Source organism: Ursus americanus, chromosome 5 (genome assembly GCF_024610735.1).
Source record: "Ursus americanus isolate L20-20 chromosome 5, mUrsAme1.1.p, whole genome shotgun sequence".
NCBI classification, from domain to species: Eukaryota; Metazoa; Chordata; class Mammalia; order Carnivora; family Ursidae; genus Ursus; species Ursus americanus.
In genome coordinates this window covers 46,737,160-46,757,065 of record NC_142131.1, presented here as the reverse complement: position 1 = coordinate 46,757,065, position 19,906 = coordinate 46,737,160, and the positions used below count along the sequence as shown (strand labels likewise).

The following is a 19,906-nucleotide window of genomic DNA, read 5'->3' as shown; positions in this document are numbered from 1 at the left end:
TTCCTGTTAAAAGCAAGGCAACAGGCCCAGAATGGAGTCTGTTAGGCTAAGCCCCACACCGCCAAACCAAGGCTTAAGTACACGGTCCGCGCTCCCGGAAATGGAATCTTAAGTCAGCCCATCAGGAATCCCCTGGCCAGCACAGTTAGGTCATCTGCCTGATAGACCTCTGCCATCCCCTAAAGGAAAGTGACCCTGCAGTAACCAACCTGCTTTTTTGTCTAGTGAAGTAACGTCTTTGTTCCCGCTCCCTTCGGGCTGTAAACGTCTCTCACATTGTGCAGCTCCTGGGAGCGCCTATCTGCTAGATTGGAGGTTGCGCGACTGGAATTCGTTTTTGTCCACAGCAACTCTTGAAACTGTAATACCCCTCAAGTTTATCTTTTCACGGTTCTGGAGACAGAAGAGGGACCCAAGGAACTCAGGAGCGACGAACAACCAGGCGCAGGTACCTGTTGAGCCCCTCGAGCTCGCCGCCGCTCGCCGCCTCTCGCCGCCTCCAGAGGTCGTGGTACATCCCTGTGGGATCCCCGCTCTGCAGCTTTTACCTTAGGAGCTCTCAGCTTTACTGGAGCATCCATTTGTCCCAACTGCATCCAGAAGCTGGCCGCAGCCGGACTGGGTCTGACTGAAAACCGGACAGGGTCCCACGTCAGACTGGGTCCGACTTCGAAACCGGACGAAGTTCGGGCTCACACTGGTTCCGGCTTAGAAACCGGACTGGGTCCCACGTCAGACCGGGTCCGACTTCGAAACCGGACGAAGTTCGGGCTCACACTGGTTCCGGCTTAGAAACCGGACTGGGTCCCACGTCAGACCGGGTCCGACTTAGAAACTGAACTGGGTCCAGGGAAGGACTGGGTTCAACTTGGAAAGGGGACTCCGTTCGGCGTGGGACTGGGTCCGGCTTGGAACCCGGATTGAGTTCAGGGTTGGACTGTGTCCGCTTTCAAAACCCGCTGGTTCCAGGCCGGAGTGGGTCCCGTGCGAGGCCTGCTGTGAGAACTTTGCTTGGAAGCTGAAGGAGCAGGTGAACGTTACCGAAGATAATCTTGAGTTACAGTGGCCCCAGTAAACTTCCATCCTAGGTAAGCTTACCCGTTTATGAGGTGCCCTACAGAAAAGGGCGTCTCAGCCAAGCACTCGCCATTGAGGCTGGAGGGGAAATTATTTTTCCTCATCTAGTATCTGGTGACCAAGACCAGAACGCTGGGGCATCGCGCTCCCTCCGGAGTCTGCACGAGGGATCCCGGAAAAACTGGCCAAAGCCGACAAAGGGTAAGAATTCTTATCAAAGGAGGCTCTTCCATCTGCGGCGCCTGGTCCATAGAGGAAGGTAAAATTTCCCTTTGTCCCTTCCTTTCAAAATCCAGATTGACAGACAAAACAAAACAAACAAACAAACAAAAAACCCGAAAAACAAAAAACCAACATTAGACCTTCGAATTGTGACTCATGAATTTGCTTTTAGGTACTATTATTTATCGATCCTTTCCCTTCTTGTTTGTCTTGTTTTGTGTCTTGAGAACTTGGCCTGGCAGCTGTCAGGTTGGCCGCTCCAAAAATATGACCAGGCAGAAATGTGTGTTGCCTCTGTTTACCTTTTAACAGGTCAGAGCGAGAAGGAGCAGAACCATTGAAGGCAAACAATCTGGGTTTATGTGTTGCTTCTACCTGTGACCTTCAAACCTCTTCTCTCCAGACTTGTGAAATGGTCCAATTAGACACGACAATTTCTAGCATTCAATGATTTAAATTCCGTTTAATGTGGCAAAGTTGTTTAATATTAAGGGTGTCCTTCAAGTGTCCTTTAGCATCACAGACGAGATGCAGGAAGCCATCTTGCATCCGTAACGTCTGTTAACATGGTATCTGGCGAGCTGTTAGGCTCTGGTTTGGCTGAGTCACTCAGGAGACCACAGCATCCTCTAGTGGTCAGATGAGCGCTTCAGGAAGCGCGTATTCTGAACACGACAAGGAATTATCCTAAACCTTAAAGGCTATCAGGCAACTGTGTTGGACAGATTTTGATGCACCAGATACTTCGCAGGTTTTTTTTTTAGGCCTCCATCCACTTCTCCATTCTTGGCTAGTTCTTCGTAAGGGCTCAAGAATTGAAGCTGCTCTTCCATCTCTTTATTAGTGATTATAGATACTTTTTTGTTTTGAGGTAATTCTTATTTCTACCTTATTTGCTGTCCCTAAGCACATGGATCTTTTAATATGAGGAAGTTACCTAAAGTTCCTACAGAAGAAACAGGCAAGGAATAATCCATCTGAGGTGATTGTGGTTTAGACGAAGCATTAGATTTTTGAGTCCACCCTGGATTAAAAACTTAACTTGGCTACCTTATTTGCCAGTGCTATTAGTCAGGTTACTTAACTTTTGTAAGTTGACTCATAAGACAAGGATGACCTTACAGAGTTATTGTGGCTCACATATACAGCCAAATCAACTACACAGAGTCCTCGTACAATAGATGCTCTATTAAATCCCAAGGAAACCTAAAGAAATTATTTCAGTCAGCGAAAGCTAACAGATAACATGTTTCTGGACTGAGAGTTTTCCAAGTATTCCTTCTGATGCTAGTTCAATTCTCTGTGGGATTATTGTCCTCATGGTCAACCAGTCCTGTCAGTTAATATCTGTAATCACATTTCCTGAGACAGTCATCAGTAGGTGAGGAAAGAAATGGGAAAGGAAAAAACATCATCATGGAAACATTGTCCAAGATTTCAGAATTGCTGTATTTTATAAAATCTGGTCTATTTGGAGTTTGTCTCAGTCCCCTGACCGCAGTGTAATCAAACATGCCTTTGAGGAAAAAGCATACAGGAACAACAGGAAGTATTTAGATGCATTTTATTCAACAGTCAGGCCTGCTAGGCATTGTGGTGACCACAGGGGATTTTAGAACCTTGGTTCTCAGCAAGGTCCAGATTTTTGAATGAGGACAGGGGTCTGGCGCTTCCTGTAGAAGAGATTGAAAAAAAAAATCAGCTTAAATTTTGCTGACAAACAAGTGACTGTGGAAGAAAAACAATGAAAAAAATCAGCTTTATTTAAAATAGAAAGGTTTCAGATTTATTCCCATTTCTCTGCCTTTCATTCATTCATTTATTCACTTATTCATTAATTCATCAAATACTGACAGTCATTATTTCTTACATACAATAGGGATACAACAAAAAGGAAAAATGTCTGTCCTTAGAGAGTTTACAGATCTACTGTGGCATTACAGTAAACCTCTAAAATCAATCTCTAATTCATCGTTGCTTCTTTTTCTTCTAATATCATTGTTCTAGCCACAACGTTTCCATCTTAGCTGGTGCCTGGGCTACTATAGGGTGTTCTAATTGACTGATTTTTTTTTTTTTTAAACTTTCTTTTCTTTTTTTTTTTTTTTTTAAGATTTTATTTATTTATTTATTTGACAGAGATAGAGACAGCCAGTGAGAGAGGGAACACAAGCAGGGGGAGTGGGAGAGGAAGAAGCAGGCTCATAGCGGAGGAGCCTGATGTGGGGCTCGATCCCATAACGCCGGAATCACACCCTGAGCTGAAAGCAGACGCTTAACCGCTGTGCCACCCAGGCGCCCCTAATCGACTGATCTTTTGCCTTAGAACTCTGGGGTTTAAACCTGTGAGATCTCACAGAAGGAAATCATATCTATAACCTATCTGATACCTGCCAGCTCTGAGCATCCTCCCCTCCAGATAAAAACCTCTCTGCTCCCCAGCACACCACCTTTCCCAAACCAGTTTTCTTTTCTGTCAACTAAATATTCTTACATACTGTAATTGTGCCTCATAAGGTTGTTTTCAGAGCTCTCTCTCTCTCTCTCTTTTTAAACCATCTTTTCCTTGAAAATACTGGTTTATAAAAAAATCTTCTATTTTTCTGTTACTTGAGAACATCTGACTTCCATATATCTACGCATGTATTTATCTGGACCTGGATGATTCTTCATTTTAAGAGTTTTTAATGTTTTCTTGTTCCATAAATATTATCCATGCATAATATTTACATCTGAGTTGTTTAGCATACATAGCACAAACATCTAAACACAGTACGCAAGTTGACTTACCTTCTATAGCTGTGTTGTCTAATATAGAAGACACCATCCCTATTTAGCTATTTAAATTCAAGTCAGTTAAAGTTACGCAACATTAAAAATTCAGTTTCTCAGTTGTACTAGCCACATTTTAAGCACTGGTGGCAAGGCTAGTGGCTTCCATACTAGACAACACAGATGTAGAAATTTCCATCATTGCAGAAAGTTCTACTAGAGAGGTCTGGTCTGTAGAACACAATTTGCCAGTACAGATTCCCTAAGAAGACACAGAAAAAAGTCCTTACTGACTATATCTGACAAGCACATAATGATCAAAGAGATGCAAGCCTTTGTCCACCCATCTCAAAACCCAACTACTAGGGTCAGAGCCTGGTTCTAGTTAACTCGACAATGTATTTTTGGGGGGCTTTTAATGGGCAGTAGAGAGAAAGGTGGTATGGTACATTGTATTTTACACAAGGAAAAGCCACATTTTCTCTCTAGAGCTGTTTTCTTTTTCTTTTTTAAATCAATTAGTTTATTTGAGAGAGAGTGGGAGAAGGGGCAGAGGGAGAGGATCTTCAAACAGACCCTCCGCTGTGTGTGGAGCCAGACTTAGGCTCAGTCCCACGACCCATGAGATCATGATCTGAGCCAAAACCAAGAGTCGGACACCCAACCCACTGAGCCACCCAGGCGCCCCTAGATCTGTTTACTTATCTGAGAAATACAGGAAGAGAAGTTACATTTTCTGGCGTTCAAACATTCTTCCCATATTTAAATATTTTTGAAAAAATAGAATGAGTAAGCAGGGCAGGTAGGTTTTAAAGGCTGAGGAATGGGGTGTCTCAGCTTTATGCTCATATTTTCCCAATATTTCACTCTAAATATTGGGCCTTTTGGTCTTGGCACTTGGAAAATTTCTAAATCTCAAGGTTGTTATATTGCTTTCTCCTCCTCTTGGATGGAAATATGATGTTTGACCTTTATGTCAACAGCCTAGGTCATGAGAAAATTAACAAGTGTCTTCGAGTTCTTTTTACAAATCTTTCTACAAATAAATTCACCACAAAGTGAAACACCTAATATTCGGTGCTAAAACTTGAGGATATTAGATCTCTCTCCCTGGGGCCCAATTTCGACAATCCTTGCTAACACTGAGGATTTTCTAAAATGATTTAAAGCAGACCAAGAAGAGAGGTTATATTATTGGGAATTTATACTATGGAATAATGGAAATGCATGCAGTCGTTTGAGTCTAAATCAAAGTCTTTGATGCTAAATCAGTTCTAAGAATAACTTAGTTTTCTGGGCTACTTGTGGAATCTCTTTTATTTGTTTTGATCATTCTACACCTTTATTTAACCTGGAATGCCTTTGCGGTGCTGCCAAAATTCAGAGCCCTATTTAATTGACATCCTTTTCATGAATCCTTTCTTGACCCTTTCAGTACTAAGGAATCTGTGTCTCTCCTTCACTCCTGTAGTACTTTCCTCACACCTCATTTAATGGCACTTGTCCCAAGTTACCAGAAGCTACCTTATTTGCACTTTTGACCTATTTTCTTTTACTCATAAGCACAAGGAAAGCAGAGGAAACAAGCACAATGCTGGGCATACGTTAGGTATTCAGGAGCTGAGTAATATAGGAAATTCGTGGCAGATCTGCTTCTCTGATGGCCTGAGTTTGATTCCCAGCACCTACCTATGATCACTTCAGAAAATGATATTCATTGAGGCTGGCTCTCATCTCCATAAATAAAAATGTTACAGAAGTATGTTTTTGGTCACCTGATCCATATAATTCATATTTGCATTTTTGAGGGCTTTAGTAAACACAATCATTACCATCACCAAGAACGATTTTTTCAAGATTTTATTTTTAAGTAGTCTCTACACCTGATGTGGGGCTCAAACTCACAACCCTAAGATTAAGAGTCACATATTCTAGCAACTGAGCCAGCCAGACACCACTGTGATTTTTTTAAACTTAAAGGTATTTTGGGTGTATTTGCTTTTTAAAAATCTAGACTATCTACTGATTTTTTATTATACAAGTGATTTTTGAAAAAATTAATTCTGAGAACCATTCAAACACTTTCCTCCTGCATTACACTATCCTTTCCTTAACACATTTATCTAGCACCATGTTTTTAATACCTTTCTCCCTTTTGTTTAGATTCTTCTTCTTATTGGAGTGCAGCTCTCTTCTTCTTTATGGCCTAGACAAAGCCTCCAAACTTTTCCGAATCCTAGCAGGCATAACTAGTTATTTTTAATGTGTGTTCTTAGAGCACTTTGCACTTATTTCCACTGACTACACTGTATTAGCATTGAGTGTAACCCAATTGAGACTTGAGATATATTGGACTTCCTTCTGTGTCTCACAAATACTTAGTCTGGTACCTGACTTTAAAGCATAGTTGAAAGAGTAAGGATTTGGACCCACATCTGTCACTTACTGCTGGTTGATCTTGAGCAAGTTATTTAAGCTCAGTCTCAATTTATTCATGTGTATAATGGGCTTAGTATTCTCTGCCTCATAGATTTGTGAATATTCAATGCCTTCCCCAATGCCTGACACAGTAACTATGGTTTTCTATCACAACACACACACGTAAACACATGCACATCTCTGTAGATCATCATACCAGACATATAATGAGAAAGAAAGATTGAGAATTATTTTTGGAAAGACGAGATGTTTTGCTTTTCTTATGGTAAGATTAATGTTATTGGTATATTGATTGGGACTTAGAGAGATAAGATATATGAAAATTTGAAGACAACTAGCTTAAAAATATGTTTTAAAAGACATTCAAGTTTGTACTCACTTATTTTGAACACATAACACACATTCATTAGAATAAGTTTCTCCATCAGTCCCGCAGACAGGATTATAGATCTTGGTACATGCAGTTGTTTCACTGTTACATTTAGCCTAAAAATGGAATTAAACAGAATCACTTTCCATCATTTAGCATTCTTTGAGTGTATAGCAAAATCTCTAAAATGGTTTTCACTTCTTTGGAGTTGGTCAGCTTAAAGATGGAAGCATGGTTATGATGGGCAGAATGATACTGAGTGTCTGGGGGAAGAATCCAAGGTTAGAATCAGAATGCCTGATTGCACGTAATACCTCTGCTGTTTGCAAGTTGTGAGACACTGGCAAATCTCCTGGTGTCTCTCAGCCTCAATCACTTCATCTGCACAATGGGAAGGATATTATCACTTCCATACCTATCTCATGGTGGTGTTGTGAGGTTTAAATAAGGTGAGTGAGATCATATTCAAGTTTACAATGATGGCAGGTGCTGGTTCCTCCCAGGTCAGCCACACCATGGGCATGTCTTCCTTTCGCACTGTGGTTCAGTGTGACTACACTGTCCTTCTCTTAGTCATGTGATGACACCAGGTGCTTTCTGCCCTGGGAGTCCTTGCACAGTCTGTTTCCTGGATATCAGTAAGAACTCATAGTTACGGGATGGCTGTCATAGGCCAGACACTTTCCTAAGTGTTTTCATGTATTACTCTATTTAAACCTTACAACTATCCTATGAATTGTTTATTATACTCTTCTTCCAGTGAAGACAGTGAAGCACAAAGAGATTAAATCACCCAAGGCCATGCAGCTGGTAATTCTGGATCCAGGATTCAAACCCAGTTGGCCTAGGTCCTGAGCTTTGGCTCTTAACCACTTCACTCTACTACTTCTACCCACCGGTTATATTTTGCTAGCATTCACTTACCCTTCATGGCTCAAAATATATCTCACTTAGGGGCACATTCTGTGATCTAACCAGGCTTGGTTCCAGATGGTACCAGAATTTCTTTAAACCCTTATCATTAGTGTAATAATTTATTTACTCAGTGCCCTTTTGGTTTGCCATTTATCTCGTCACTAGATATAAATGAAAAGAGGGACACTTCCTCCTCTGGTCTTCAGATTTACTGCAATTTACTTTATAAAACAGAACAAAAAAAAGAAAAGTTAGATATAGAATATTTTTCTAGAGGAAGAAACTAGTTTATTATTTTCTTTTGTTCATTATAAATTAGAGCTCCACCTTGGGGATTGGGAGAACTTTGTGCCAACATGGTCAAACTGGCTCTAAGGAGGAAGGGCTGCTTGGAGTGAAGTTAAGAAGAATGCCACCCCAAATCCTTGCCCTACTAGATGGCCTCAGAACATTCAAAATGCCTTCACAGCAAGCATTATATGGTAACGTGGAAACTGCCTGTGTGTCGGTACATTTGTCCTTCAGTATAAGCCCCTCTGGGGGCACTACTGTAACTCTCCACCCTTAGCAGGTTAAGCCTCACTAGTATCGCACACCCATCCTGACTGAAATGTCACAGCTTGACTGTGCATTGAGTGGAGCAAACAGTTCTAGCCTGAGAGATAAATAAGTACAAAATTGTCTTTACCTCTCTTCCCACCAAGCCAGCTCTAGTGTTACCTAGAAAACATAAATGAGACATGTGAGGTCAGGTACTAAATGGGAGAAGCCAGATCTGCTCTTATTCAAAATCTTCCCCTTCCATTGAAGGCTGTGACTTTCTTGCTGCCTCTTCCACGACCACCACCACCTCCTCCTCCTCCTCTTCCCCCTCCTCTTTCCCTTCTTCCTCTTCTTCCTCCTCCTCCTCCTCCTCCTCTCCCTCCTCCTCCTCCTTCTCTTCTTCTTCTTCTTCTTCTTCTTCTTCTTCTTCTTCTTCTTCTTCTTCTAAGATTGATTTATTTATTTGAGAGAGAGCATGAACAGGAGGAGGAAAGGGACAGGGAGAGTATCCTCAAGTAGACTTCCTTCTGAGCACAGAGCCTGACACAGGGCAAGATCATGACCTGAGCCAAAATCAAGAGTCAGATGTTCAATCAACTGAGACACCCGGGTGCCCCACCCCACCCCTTCTTATTTCTGCCTTTTCTCAAGGACGTCTCTCACTAGTGTCCAATCACTCCCTGCCTCCTGAAGCCTCAAGAAAATGAAGCAGAAGTTTGATTATGACCAAAGTATCTTAATTGGGCATTTTGTGAAAAGTTGACCCATTTCTTTGAAAATAGAAGTGATTTACTTACTGCTTGAAATGTGTCAGGCACAGAGCAAATATCTTCTGAAAGTTCACTGCCTTATCACAACTGGTTACTAGAACTTTGATCTTAGGATTAGTGATGTAAGAAGTGTCAGTATCTTTAACTCAGTGTATAGATGAAGATATGGAGATTTTATATAAAAATCTGTGAAACAGTTACCACTAGCACTAACCAGGTCTTGTGACACAAAACTAACTTGCAATTACAGGTAAGTCTTCTTTAGTAAGTAATGTTAAAAACAGACATCTCTTGGGGCGCCTGGGTTTCTCAGTCATTAAGTGTCTGCCTTCGGCTCAGGGGGTGATCCCAGGGTCCTGGGATCCAGCCCTACATTGGTCTCCCTGCTCCCCTGGGAGCCTGCTTCCTTCTCTCCCACTCCTCCTGCTTGTGTCCCCTCTCTCACTGGCTGTCTCTCTCTGTCAAATAAATAAATAAAATCTTTAAAACAAAACAAAACAAAACAGACATCTCTCTTGACATCTCACCATCAGTCCCCAAAGAGTCATTCCCTCTGTTACATTATGCTAATTATTAGTCCAATTCACATTTCTTGAATTTGCAGATATATACTTAAAATTGCCATCCTTATTCCCTAGAAAATAACAGGTCTTGCTGACATTATGTAGGGGGTGGTGATTTTGGATGAGCTCATTGAAGGGAAGAGGAACTAACTTGACAGTATCCAAAGGAAGAAATGTTGGTGAGAGTCGATTTTGATATCGAGAATTTCTGAGGTGATCTAGGTAAGGAGGTAGCTCTTCCTAGCTAAATTTTATGAGAAGCAGCAAGGCACCTCTGTGCTTGAAGAAGCCCTTTGAAATAGGTCCCTGACCTTATTTCATTTCATTAGGACCAAAAGATCTGGCCAAGACTGGACTCTAAGTCTAGAATTTAATGAGCTCAGTAATGCAACACGTCAAAAAGGTTTTACTCACATCAGAAAAATATGCAAAGGCACCTACCAGATAAGCTCAACAGGGCCAAGGCACTGAGAAGAAAGACGCTTGTTACCTTCATGGCTGAAAGTTCTGTATCCAGAGCTCAGTTGAAAACTGCGTTGAACTTACCACTTCTCTTCAGAACCCTGGGACTGGAAGGGTTATATAGTTAGGTTGGCCGCCCAGCCTCCACCTCCTGCCCTGTCACAGATCTTTGTTTATTGATTGACTCTGTAGCATAGCCTGGACTCAAGTTTCAGGAATGTCACTTGCGTAAAAAAGGTGAAAGAAACAGCACAGGCCTGCAGTGTGGAAGGCCAAGACTCTGTCAGAAAAGTTCCGGTGGTTGGTTAGTTGGTTCTCCCCCTAACTTCCTGTGTGACTTTGGGGAGCCCCAATGGTCTCATCCGTAAGGTGAAGTCGAAGGTTTCTGTACTCTGTAGCTCTGGATATATAAACAGGTATGGATATCCAAAAATAGCTCTCTATTCTTTCTTCTTTTCCTTCAGCTTTTCCCTTTTTTATTCTTTCTCTTTTCTTTTGTTCTGTCGTTCATTCACAAAGTCACTAACTCCAACCTAGCTGACAGACAGGTTGGAGTTAGAGAGGGCTCAGGTCCCTAAGGTGTATATGAGTGTTCCGGGGCTGGGTTATGCTCGCCAGACACTTACTAGCTCTGTATTCTTGGACAGGTGGTTCACTCTTGCTGTGCTTCACTTTATTCATCTGAGATCTGAAATAATAATAGCACTTAACTCAAAGTGTTTATCTTTCATTCAAGCGTTAGTATTCTACCGCGTGTTATTGGGAAACAGTTTTCGATTCTCTCTTGGGTTTCTGCCTGTCTTGTGAAGAGAAGCACTGACTGCCTGTGCCTCAGTTGCTCTTTTCAAGAGTTTGTACAACAAATGGACTTGGAAGGTGGAGTAATGTTTCTCTCTGGAGCACAGGGGAGGTTTGTTTCCTGTTCATTATAATAAAGATAATATCTCTCACCAGTGCAAAGATTAGGCGGGCGTGGTGCCCTTTAAAAAAGATCAGGGATTTTTAAAAAGCATGGCATCCTTCTCATGGAGCACAGTGCACTTTCTCTGTAGGTACCACTCGGTCCTTGCTCGTCATGTCACCCTGTAGAAACTGGGGCTTGGGAAACCAGATGACACTGGCACTCTGGCTGTTGCTATTGAATAATTAAGTCCCTTGTCTCTGACTCAGCAGCCTGTGTCTTCTGCCAGTATCCCTTTAACTGTGGCAGGCTAACTCGTTAGCTTCCAAGTAGGGTAAAATCTCAGCTCCTCCCTGGTCTTGAACTGTGCTCGTGTCTGGGGATACATCAGTGAGTAAAAATGACAGTCCCTGCCCTCGTGGAGCCTCCGTTGCATTTTAGTTGGGGGAGACAGGCAATAAGAAAGTCATCTGATAATTATAAAGTATATCAGATTGTGATAAATATTATGGAGAAAAAGGATAAAAAGGATAAGGGTGCTGGAGGATCAGGAGATAGTTGTTATGGTTAGAGAAGGCCTGGCTGGTTAAGTGACGTTTGAACAGAGATGTGAAGGAAGTGAAGAATTGAACCATGACAATATCCAAGAACACGCACTCCAGAGAGAACAGTGAGGGTGAAGGCTCTTAGGCAAAAACTTGCTTGACCTGTTTGACAAACATCCAGGGCGATTGATAATCTGGCTGGAGCATACTGATGGGAGGACAACCTAGGCAGTGAGGTAAAGGAAGCAGTGAGGCCTGGATGGTGAAGGGCTGGGTAGTCTGTAGTAAGGACTTTGGTTTGGAACCAAAGGGAAAGCCATTAGAGAGCTGTGGCACAGGAATGACATGATATGGCATTCATCCTAAAAGGTTATTTTATCTGCTTAAGAGAATAAACTTGAAGGCAAGGGCAGCAGCAGGAAAACTAACTACTTGGCTCCTGTACTAGTCCATCCAAGAGCTGATGGTGGAAGTGGAAGGAAGAGGTTGACTCTGTAGTTCAGGCAAACTTAATACACGTAAAGTGTTTGCAACAGTTTCTGGCACATGGTAAACACTTAGAAATACTAGCCATCACTATAATTTCATTGTTGTTATTTTTCCCAGAATTTATAATGCTGTTCCATCTCACCAGAATGTTCTTCTTTATCCTTATGCATCAGTGAATTCTTCCTCTGTCTTTAAGATTCACTTCAAATGTTGTTTCTTATTGGAAAACATCTGCTTATTCTGGCCTGCCGTGGTGTTTTGAATGTGGTTGAATGCAACACATAACACACTATTGAAACTGTGTATGATTGGTTCCCCCATCTTCCATTTATGCTTCAACCTTCACCATCCTAGCTTCCTCCTGCCTCTCAACTGCCACTGAACTTACTGTTTTGGTCACTAATTCAAATCAATTAATTCCATGGACAATTTTTCACCTCTAATTCTTTACACTTGATCACACTCCATATCATTCCTTTTCTTTTTTCTTTTTTTTTAGATTTAGTTATTTATTTGAGAGAGAGAGAAAGAGGTGGGGGGTGGCAGAGGGAGAGAGACAAGCAGACTCCCCACTGAGCACAAAGCCCGACTCGGAGCTTGATCCCCGGCCCCCGAGATCATGACCTGAGCTAAAATCAAGAGTTAGATGCTTGGGGTGCCTGGGTGGCTCAGTTGTTAAGCCTCTGCCTTCGGCTCAGGGTGTGATCCCGGAGTCCTGGGATCGAGCCCCACACCAGGCTCCTCCGCTGGGAGCCTGCTTCTTCCTCTCCCACTCCCCCTGCCTGTGTTCCCTCTCTCACTGGCTGTCTATCTGTCAAATAAATACATAAAATCTTTAAAAAAAAAAAAAAAGTCAGATGCTTAACCTACTTGCCGCTCGATATAATTTATTTTCTTGGGTTTCATAACTTCATAGTCCTCTGCATTTCCTCATACCTTCTGCATTCCCATATCATCTTCGTCCTCCTTATTGCCTCCTCTTCCTCTAATGAGTGAAGACTTGGAGTTTCTCACGTATTGGTCCTGCGCCCTCTTCATGTCTCACTTTTCATTTTCCTTAGGTGAACTCATTCATTCACATCACTTAAATTATATCTTTATAAAATCCTCAGATATGTATCTCTTTCCTAGGTCTGCGCTTGGATCTTCAGACCAGGTATTAAGAGCCTTCTTGACTGTTTGGACATCCTATGGGCACTTCAAATGTGACATCTCCCATATAATACTTTGATCACTCACCACAAACACTTTTCAGTCTCCCCTTTGCTTCTCTGCCTTCCAACAGGTTGATTCAGCCAAAACCTAAGTGTTCCCCTTACTGCCTCCTTTTGCCCTTACCTTGTACCACCTTCCAAACTTAATTTATTACCAAGTTCTCTTCTTGAATCTGTATCTGAAATAACCTCAATGTTGAATGCTTCCATCATTTTATACCGACATATCAAAGATGATGGCATCATTGTCTGTGTCCCTCCCTGAGGGTAAATCTGGCCTTGAGAGATGTAGATTAACTTTTGAAGTCCCCTTTGGCTTTCTGAAATTTCCTTCAAGACAGTATCTACTGTTATTTCTTCCTCAAAGCTACTCTCCACAGGAAAAAATAGTTTTTAGGTTTTAACCTCCTAAACTCAGGCTAAATATAATTTTCTCATGGAGCTGCTTTTCCAAGTCTTTCCTCACTCTGTTCGGCATGTACACTAGGGCTTGTTGTTACATTATTTCATGATACCCTGCATCACACTTTAATTTTATTCTATGGCTGTTTATATGAGTATTATGTAATATCCTTTTCCCTTTAGGGAGCAAATATGGTTGCTTTGTAACTGCAGTACCTTGCCGAGTGCCTGGTAAATAGAAAGTTCTGAATAAATATTTGCTGAAAACATGAATAAAGTAGTACATGCGTATGCTTCTTTTCTTGAAGACCCAGATCTATGCCTTGTTCATTTCTGTTTCTCTCGCCTGCAACAGATAGTCACTTACTGGTTCACTCAGTGTTTTATTTATTTAGCCATCGTTATAATTCAGATACCTGCTGAGTTCCTCATATTTAAAAGCCCTGGCTTAACTGCTAGGGAAATAGATTTTGATTTCTATGTTTATGGAGTTTAGGCTAAGCATTGATAGATACAGGTTGAATGAGTGAAATTTTTTTCTTTTCATAGTTTTCTTTTCATAATTTAAGTAGCAGTTTGGTTGACAGTAATAAGGTTCTAATAGCCACTGTGAGGGGAGTTAATATTTGAGAGAAGGTATTTTTCATTGGTTTCATTAGCAGTCTGAGGAGAAGGGAATTTGCTGGGATCTCATTGCAGGAACTCTTTAGGTAATGATACCAGCAGTAATAACATTCAGATTTAGACCTGTCTCATGCCAAACCCTGGGCTCTTTGCACCAAACCTTGATTTTTAAATATTTTGACTGTGTACCCAAAGCAAAAAATAAATTTTGTGTTATAGCTTACATATGTGTAGACCAATAAAATTGTTAAGAAACAAAACGTAGCCTTATTATATGGGATGACTCTCGGTGCCCTCTATTATATTCTATCTCATAATTCACCAATTCTGACTTGCATTTTGAAAACCACTTAAGTACAGTAATATCCTGTGCCCTCATACAATCTTGTTTTCTTAATTGCTATAAAAGTAGGAGAAAATTCCTGTTAGAGACTAGTCCTAAAATTGTGATGGGAAGTGGCTCTTTGGAGGTAGTAAGTTGCAGTGGACATGAAGAGGCACACTTGGTGGCAGTTACAAGTCTGCCATTTCAACTGTGATGTTACTCTGGGTAAATCCTCAGCTACAAAAATGTGTGTCATGATATATTCATTTGGTGTGAAAAATAAATGCAGAAAAGCAAATAAATACTGTGCAAAAATATTATCCTCCATTTCCACTGGAATAATCGTTACTAGCTGGTAATAATATGATTCTTCCACGGATTGGAAATAAGTGGATAATATATTAAGGCTTTATATGATTGCTGTCTTGACAGAATAAATATTGTTTGCCCTGAGGGATGAGATGGGATAGGCCTTGGCTGGAACAACTCTCCTGCCCTGCTAGGCTGTTAGTCATATTTAGTGAGTCTACATGGCCTAACCTTGTGTAAATCTCTCCATCTGTCTTCTTTTCTTCTTTGTGTACATATTTCTGTGTGCATGTCTTCAGGAGCTCAGCAAACATACTATGACCTACTCCCTTCTGTTTCAAGGACTCATTACTCACCTGAATAAAGAGTGGTGACAAAACTTAAGAGAACTGTTCTAATGGGTGCTGATAATACTTGCTGGAATGGGGATGTTGCTTGAGCACCTGTTGATTTTCACATCCTGTGCCCAAGGTTTGACTGGTAAGAGAAATGACAGAAACTAGTGACATGGAGCCTAACATATTTAGCCTGACATGTGAAGATCTCTGACTTAGCTATATCGTAACACTCCCGTCTTATTTTTCATTATTTGCGGAACTTCATGACTTTCTTTTTTTTTCTTTTTTAGAGAGAGAAGCACGTGCATAGGGTAGGGAGAGGGAGAGAGAAAGAGGGAGAGAGCAAAACTTAAGCATGTTCCAAGCCCAGCGCAGAGCCCAACTCCTGGCTCCGTTTCAGGATGCTGAGATATGACCTGAGCCAAAATCAAGAGTTGGATGCTTAACCAGGTCTGTCAGCTCTCTAGTGGTCTCTTGTTTTTATTTTTGTTTTAAAGATACATTTATTCAGGTCATGATCAAACTGTTTAGCAATCAACAGCATGGGTGCAAAAAAAAAAAAAAACTACATTAAAACCCTTTGTTGGAATGCTTTACACTTTCCACAGAACAAAAACTAAAATAACCTGTTATACAGTTAGTCACAAAGACAGTCCTCAAGTTTTTTGCCCAGACACATGAGTATTGTCTAAAACATGTCCTCTTTGTAGCAGCTAGGCCCTGCCACCACTGTGCTTAGCTGAGTTCACCAATCTGTTGTAACCTGTAGCTTCCCTGTCACTTCTCTGGCTCTCCTCTTCTGCTAAGATTTGTTTCCTGGCAGTGATTCAAACGTTCTGCTACTGCCGTGGATACTGCTGCTGCTGCTGGAACCACCATTGCCACCTTGGTTTTGTGGTTTGGCGAAGTATTGGCCTCCACCACCATAGGGGCCAGAGCTTCTGCCTCCAAAATTTCCTCCTTTCATGGGTCCAAAATTTGAGGATTGATTGTTGCAATTGCCAAAATCGTTATAGCTTCTGTCACCTCCAGAGTTGCTTCCGTCATTACACGTCTGTTATAGCCATCCCCACTGCCATCATATCCACCACCTTGACTGCCCCCAAAGCCACCTCACTGACTGAAGTTTCCTTCATGACCAAAGTTGTCATTCCCACCAAAACTACCTCCATAACCACAACCAAAGTTTCCAGAACTGCTTTGACCTCTTTGGCTGAATGAAGCACTAGCCATCTCTTGCTTAGATAGGGCTTTCCGTACTTCATAGTTGTGGCCATTCACAGTATGGTATTTTTGAATGACAGTCTTGTGTACAGAGTCATGGTCATCAAATGTTATAAAAGCAAAACCTCTCTTTTTGCCACTGCCTTGGTCCGTCATGATCTCAATCACTTCAGTTTTCCCATACTGTTCAAAATAATCTCTTAGATGCTGTTCTTCAGCATCTTCTTTAATGGCACCAAGAAAAATCTTTTTCACAGTTAAGTGGGCACCAGGTCTTTGAGAATCTTCTCTTGAGACAGCCCTCTTTGGTTCCACAACTCTTCTGTCCACCTTGTGTGGCCTTGCATTCATGGCTGCATCCACCTCCTCCACAAACCCAAGCCTCTGGAGCGCCTGGTGTTTGGATCGCTCATTACCACCCAGTCTGTAAGCACTCCCCATTGCTCAGAATGGCTCCTCAGACTCTCATCGGTTGTTTCAAAGCTCAAACCTCTGATGAAGAGCTTCCGCAGCTGTTCAGGCTTTTCGGGGACTGACTTAGACATGACGTCAGTGGGAGGGGAGATTTTAATGATGCTTACTCTGCGGAGTCCATGGGCAGAAAAGCTTTCTTTCTTTCTTTCTTTCTTTTTTTTTTAAGATTTTACTTATTTATTTGACAGAGATAGAGACAGCCAGCGAGAGAGGGAACACAAGCAGGGGGAGTGGGAGAGGAAGAAGCAGGCTTATAGTGGAGGAGCCTGATGTGGGGCTCGATCCCATAATGCCGGGATCACGCCCTGAGCCGAAGGCAGGCGCTTAACCGCTGTGCCACCCAGGAGCCCCACTTTCTTTCTTTTTTTTTAAAAAGACTTTATTCATTCATTTGAGGGGGTGGAGGGGCAGGAGGAGAGAGAGAGAAGCAGACTCCCCACTGAGCAGGGAGCCCGCTGCGATGCTCTGTCCCAGGATCCTGAGATCCCTACCCGAGCCAAAGGCAAATGCCCAACCGACTGAGCCACCCAGGCACCTGCTACTGAAAATCTGTCTGAAGTTTTTGCAAGGTCTCTTTACTCTGCCAGCTTCAGTTTCCTTAGATATATGTGTTATAGTTAACTTCTACTGAGTAGCTTACATTTTAATCCTCTTAATAATATCTTTTGATGGAAAAAATGTTCTTGAGTCCAGTTTAGCAATCTTTTCCTTTAATGTTAGTCTTTCTTGTATCATATTTAAGAAAATTTTTCCCACCCCAAGATTGTGAGGATATTTTATGTAATCCTAGAAGCTCTGCAATCCATTGTAATTAATTTTTGTGGCTGATGTAAGTAGGTTGCAAAATTCAGTTTTTTAAACATGGATTTGTGGATAGTCAACCCATTTTCGTTTATTGAAATTACCATTTTTCCTTATCACTCTGCAATGCTATTCTTGTCAGAAACTAGTTGGTCACATAATTGTGGTAAGTTTCTGTATCCTATTCTTTTTTTCTATCCTTGTTCATATGCCTTATGGGATATCTTTTCCCATTTTTGAAAAGATTTTATTTATTTATTTGAGAAAGAACGAGAGAGATCGAGCTCATGAGCAAGGGGTGGGGAGGGTAGGGGTAGAGGGAGAGGGAGCCCGAAGTGGGGCTCAACCCCAAGACCCTGGGATCATGACCTGAGCCAGCTGAAAGCAGACACTTAACTGATTGAACAACCCAGGCACCATGTTTTTTCCCCAGTTTTATTGAGAAATAATTGACATATGTCACTGTATAAGTTTAAGGCACACAGCATGATGGCTTGATTTACGTATACTGTAAATATATTTACAATAATAATTGTAATTGAAATAATTACCACAATAGATTCTGTTAGCAACTATTTTCTCATATAGATACAAGAAAAAGAAAAGAAAGAAGAAAAGAATAAAGGAGAAAAAATGTTCTCCTTGCAATGAGAACTCTCAGGATCGATTCTAACACCTTTCTTCTATAACTGGAAGTTGGTACCTTTTGACCATCTTTCTCCGATTCCCCCTACCTACCTTCCCTGCCTGTGGAAACCACAAGTCTGATCTTTTTTTCTATGAGTTCGTGTTCTTGTTTTTCAGTTTGTTGGTTGGTTGGTTGGTTGGTTGGTTGGTTGCACATGTGAGTGACATCATATGATATTTGTCCTGTGTCTGATGGATTTCACTTAGCGTAATGCCTTCACGGTCCATTCATATTGTTGCAAATGGTAGGATTTCCTCATTTTCTATGGCTGAGTGTGTGTGTGTATATATATATATGTATATACCACTTCTTTATCCGTTCATCCTTTGGTGGACACTTAGGTTGTTTCTGTGTCTTGGCCATTATAGATAATGCTGCTGTGAACATGAGGGTGCAGATATCTTTCCAAGTTAGTGTTTTCATTGTCTTTGGATAAATACCCAGAAGTGGAATTGCTGGATCATATGGTAGATCTATTTTTAATTTTTTGAAGATCCTCCATACTATTTTCCATGGTGGCTGCACCAATTTACCATCCCACCAACAGTGCCCAAGGGTTCCCTTTTCTCCACATCCCTGCCAGCATTTAGTATCTCTTGGTTTTTTGTTGATGGCCCTTATACTAGGCATGAGGTGATATTGCATTGTGGTTTTCATTTGCATTTCCCAGTGATTAGTGATGTTGAGCATCTCTTCACAGACATTTGCAGAAATGTCTATTCACAAAGAAATGTCTTTGCTCATTTTTTTAACTGGGTTATCTGGGTTTTTTGCTACTGACTTGCATGAATTCTTTGTCCATTTTGGATATTAACCCTTTATTAGATACATGGTTTGTAAAGACTTGTAATATTGTAAATATTTGTTAAAAGAAGAATTATCTTTTCACTGTGGAGAAGCTTTTTAGTTTGATGTAGTCCCATTTATTTATTTTTTTATTTTGTTGCTTGTGCCTTAGGTGTCATGTCCAAAAACTCATTACAAAGAACCATGTCAAGGAACTATGTTCCTATGTTTTGTTCTAGGAGTTTCATGACTTCAAGCTCACATTTAAGTCTTTAATCTCTTTTGAGTTCATTTTTGTGAGTGGTCTAAGATCCAGTGGGCCCAGTTTCATTCTTTACCTGTGAATATCCAATTATTCCAGCACTGTTTTTTGAAAAGACTGCATACTGAACTTTATATGTAATGTGGTTTTCTATATAACACCTATTTGGCCCTCATAGATGCACTAACTTTGTTTACTGTTTTGCACAGTATATGCAGGCTTCCCCTGTATGATTCTTGTCTTTCCTATTGGATGATGTTTCTTCACTTTGTAGAGGCCCATCCTATGGCTTTGGAAAATCCACCCTGACCTGTCTATTGGACCACTTTGGTCTCATTGAAATAGGTCTTTAATGCTGCTAAGACTCTAACTGGAGTTGAAATATTCTTCT

At 41.3% G+C, this 19,906-nt stretch overlaps 1 protein-coding gene and 1 pseudogene across 1 annotated transcript; both read right to left on the bottom strand.

Annotated features, from left to right (window-relative positions):
• Nucleotides 1-2,849: 2,849 nt before the first annotated feature.
• SPINK1 (serine peptidase inhibitor Kazal type 1) lies at nucleotides 2,850-10,250 on the bottom strand. Its single transcript, XM_045795067.2, has 4 exons — nucleotides 10,113-10,250; nucleotides 8,484-8,515; nucleotides 6,890-6,996; nucleotides 2,850-2,972 (listed from the first exon to the last, which is right to left on the bottom strand). The coding sequence occupies exons 1-4, from the start codon at nucleotides 10,165-10,167 to the stop codon at nucleotides 2,927-2,929; spliced, it is 240 nt and encodes a 79-aa protein (XP_045651023.1). The 5' UTR covers nucleotides 10,168-10,250; the 3' UTR covers nucleotides 2,850-2,926.
• Nucleotides 10,251-16,057: 5,807 nt separating this feature from the next.
• LOC123790521 (heterogeneous nuclear ribonucleoprotein A1-like) lies at nucleotides 16,058-17,049 on the bottom strand (annotated as a pseudogene).
• Between the last annotated feature and the right edge of the window lie 2,857 nt (nucleotides 17,050-19,906).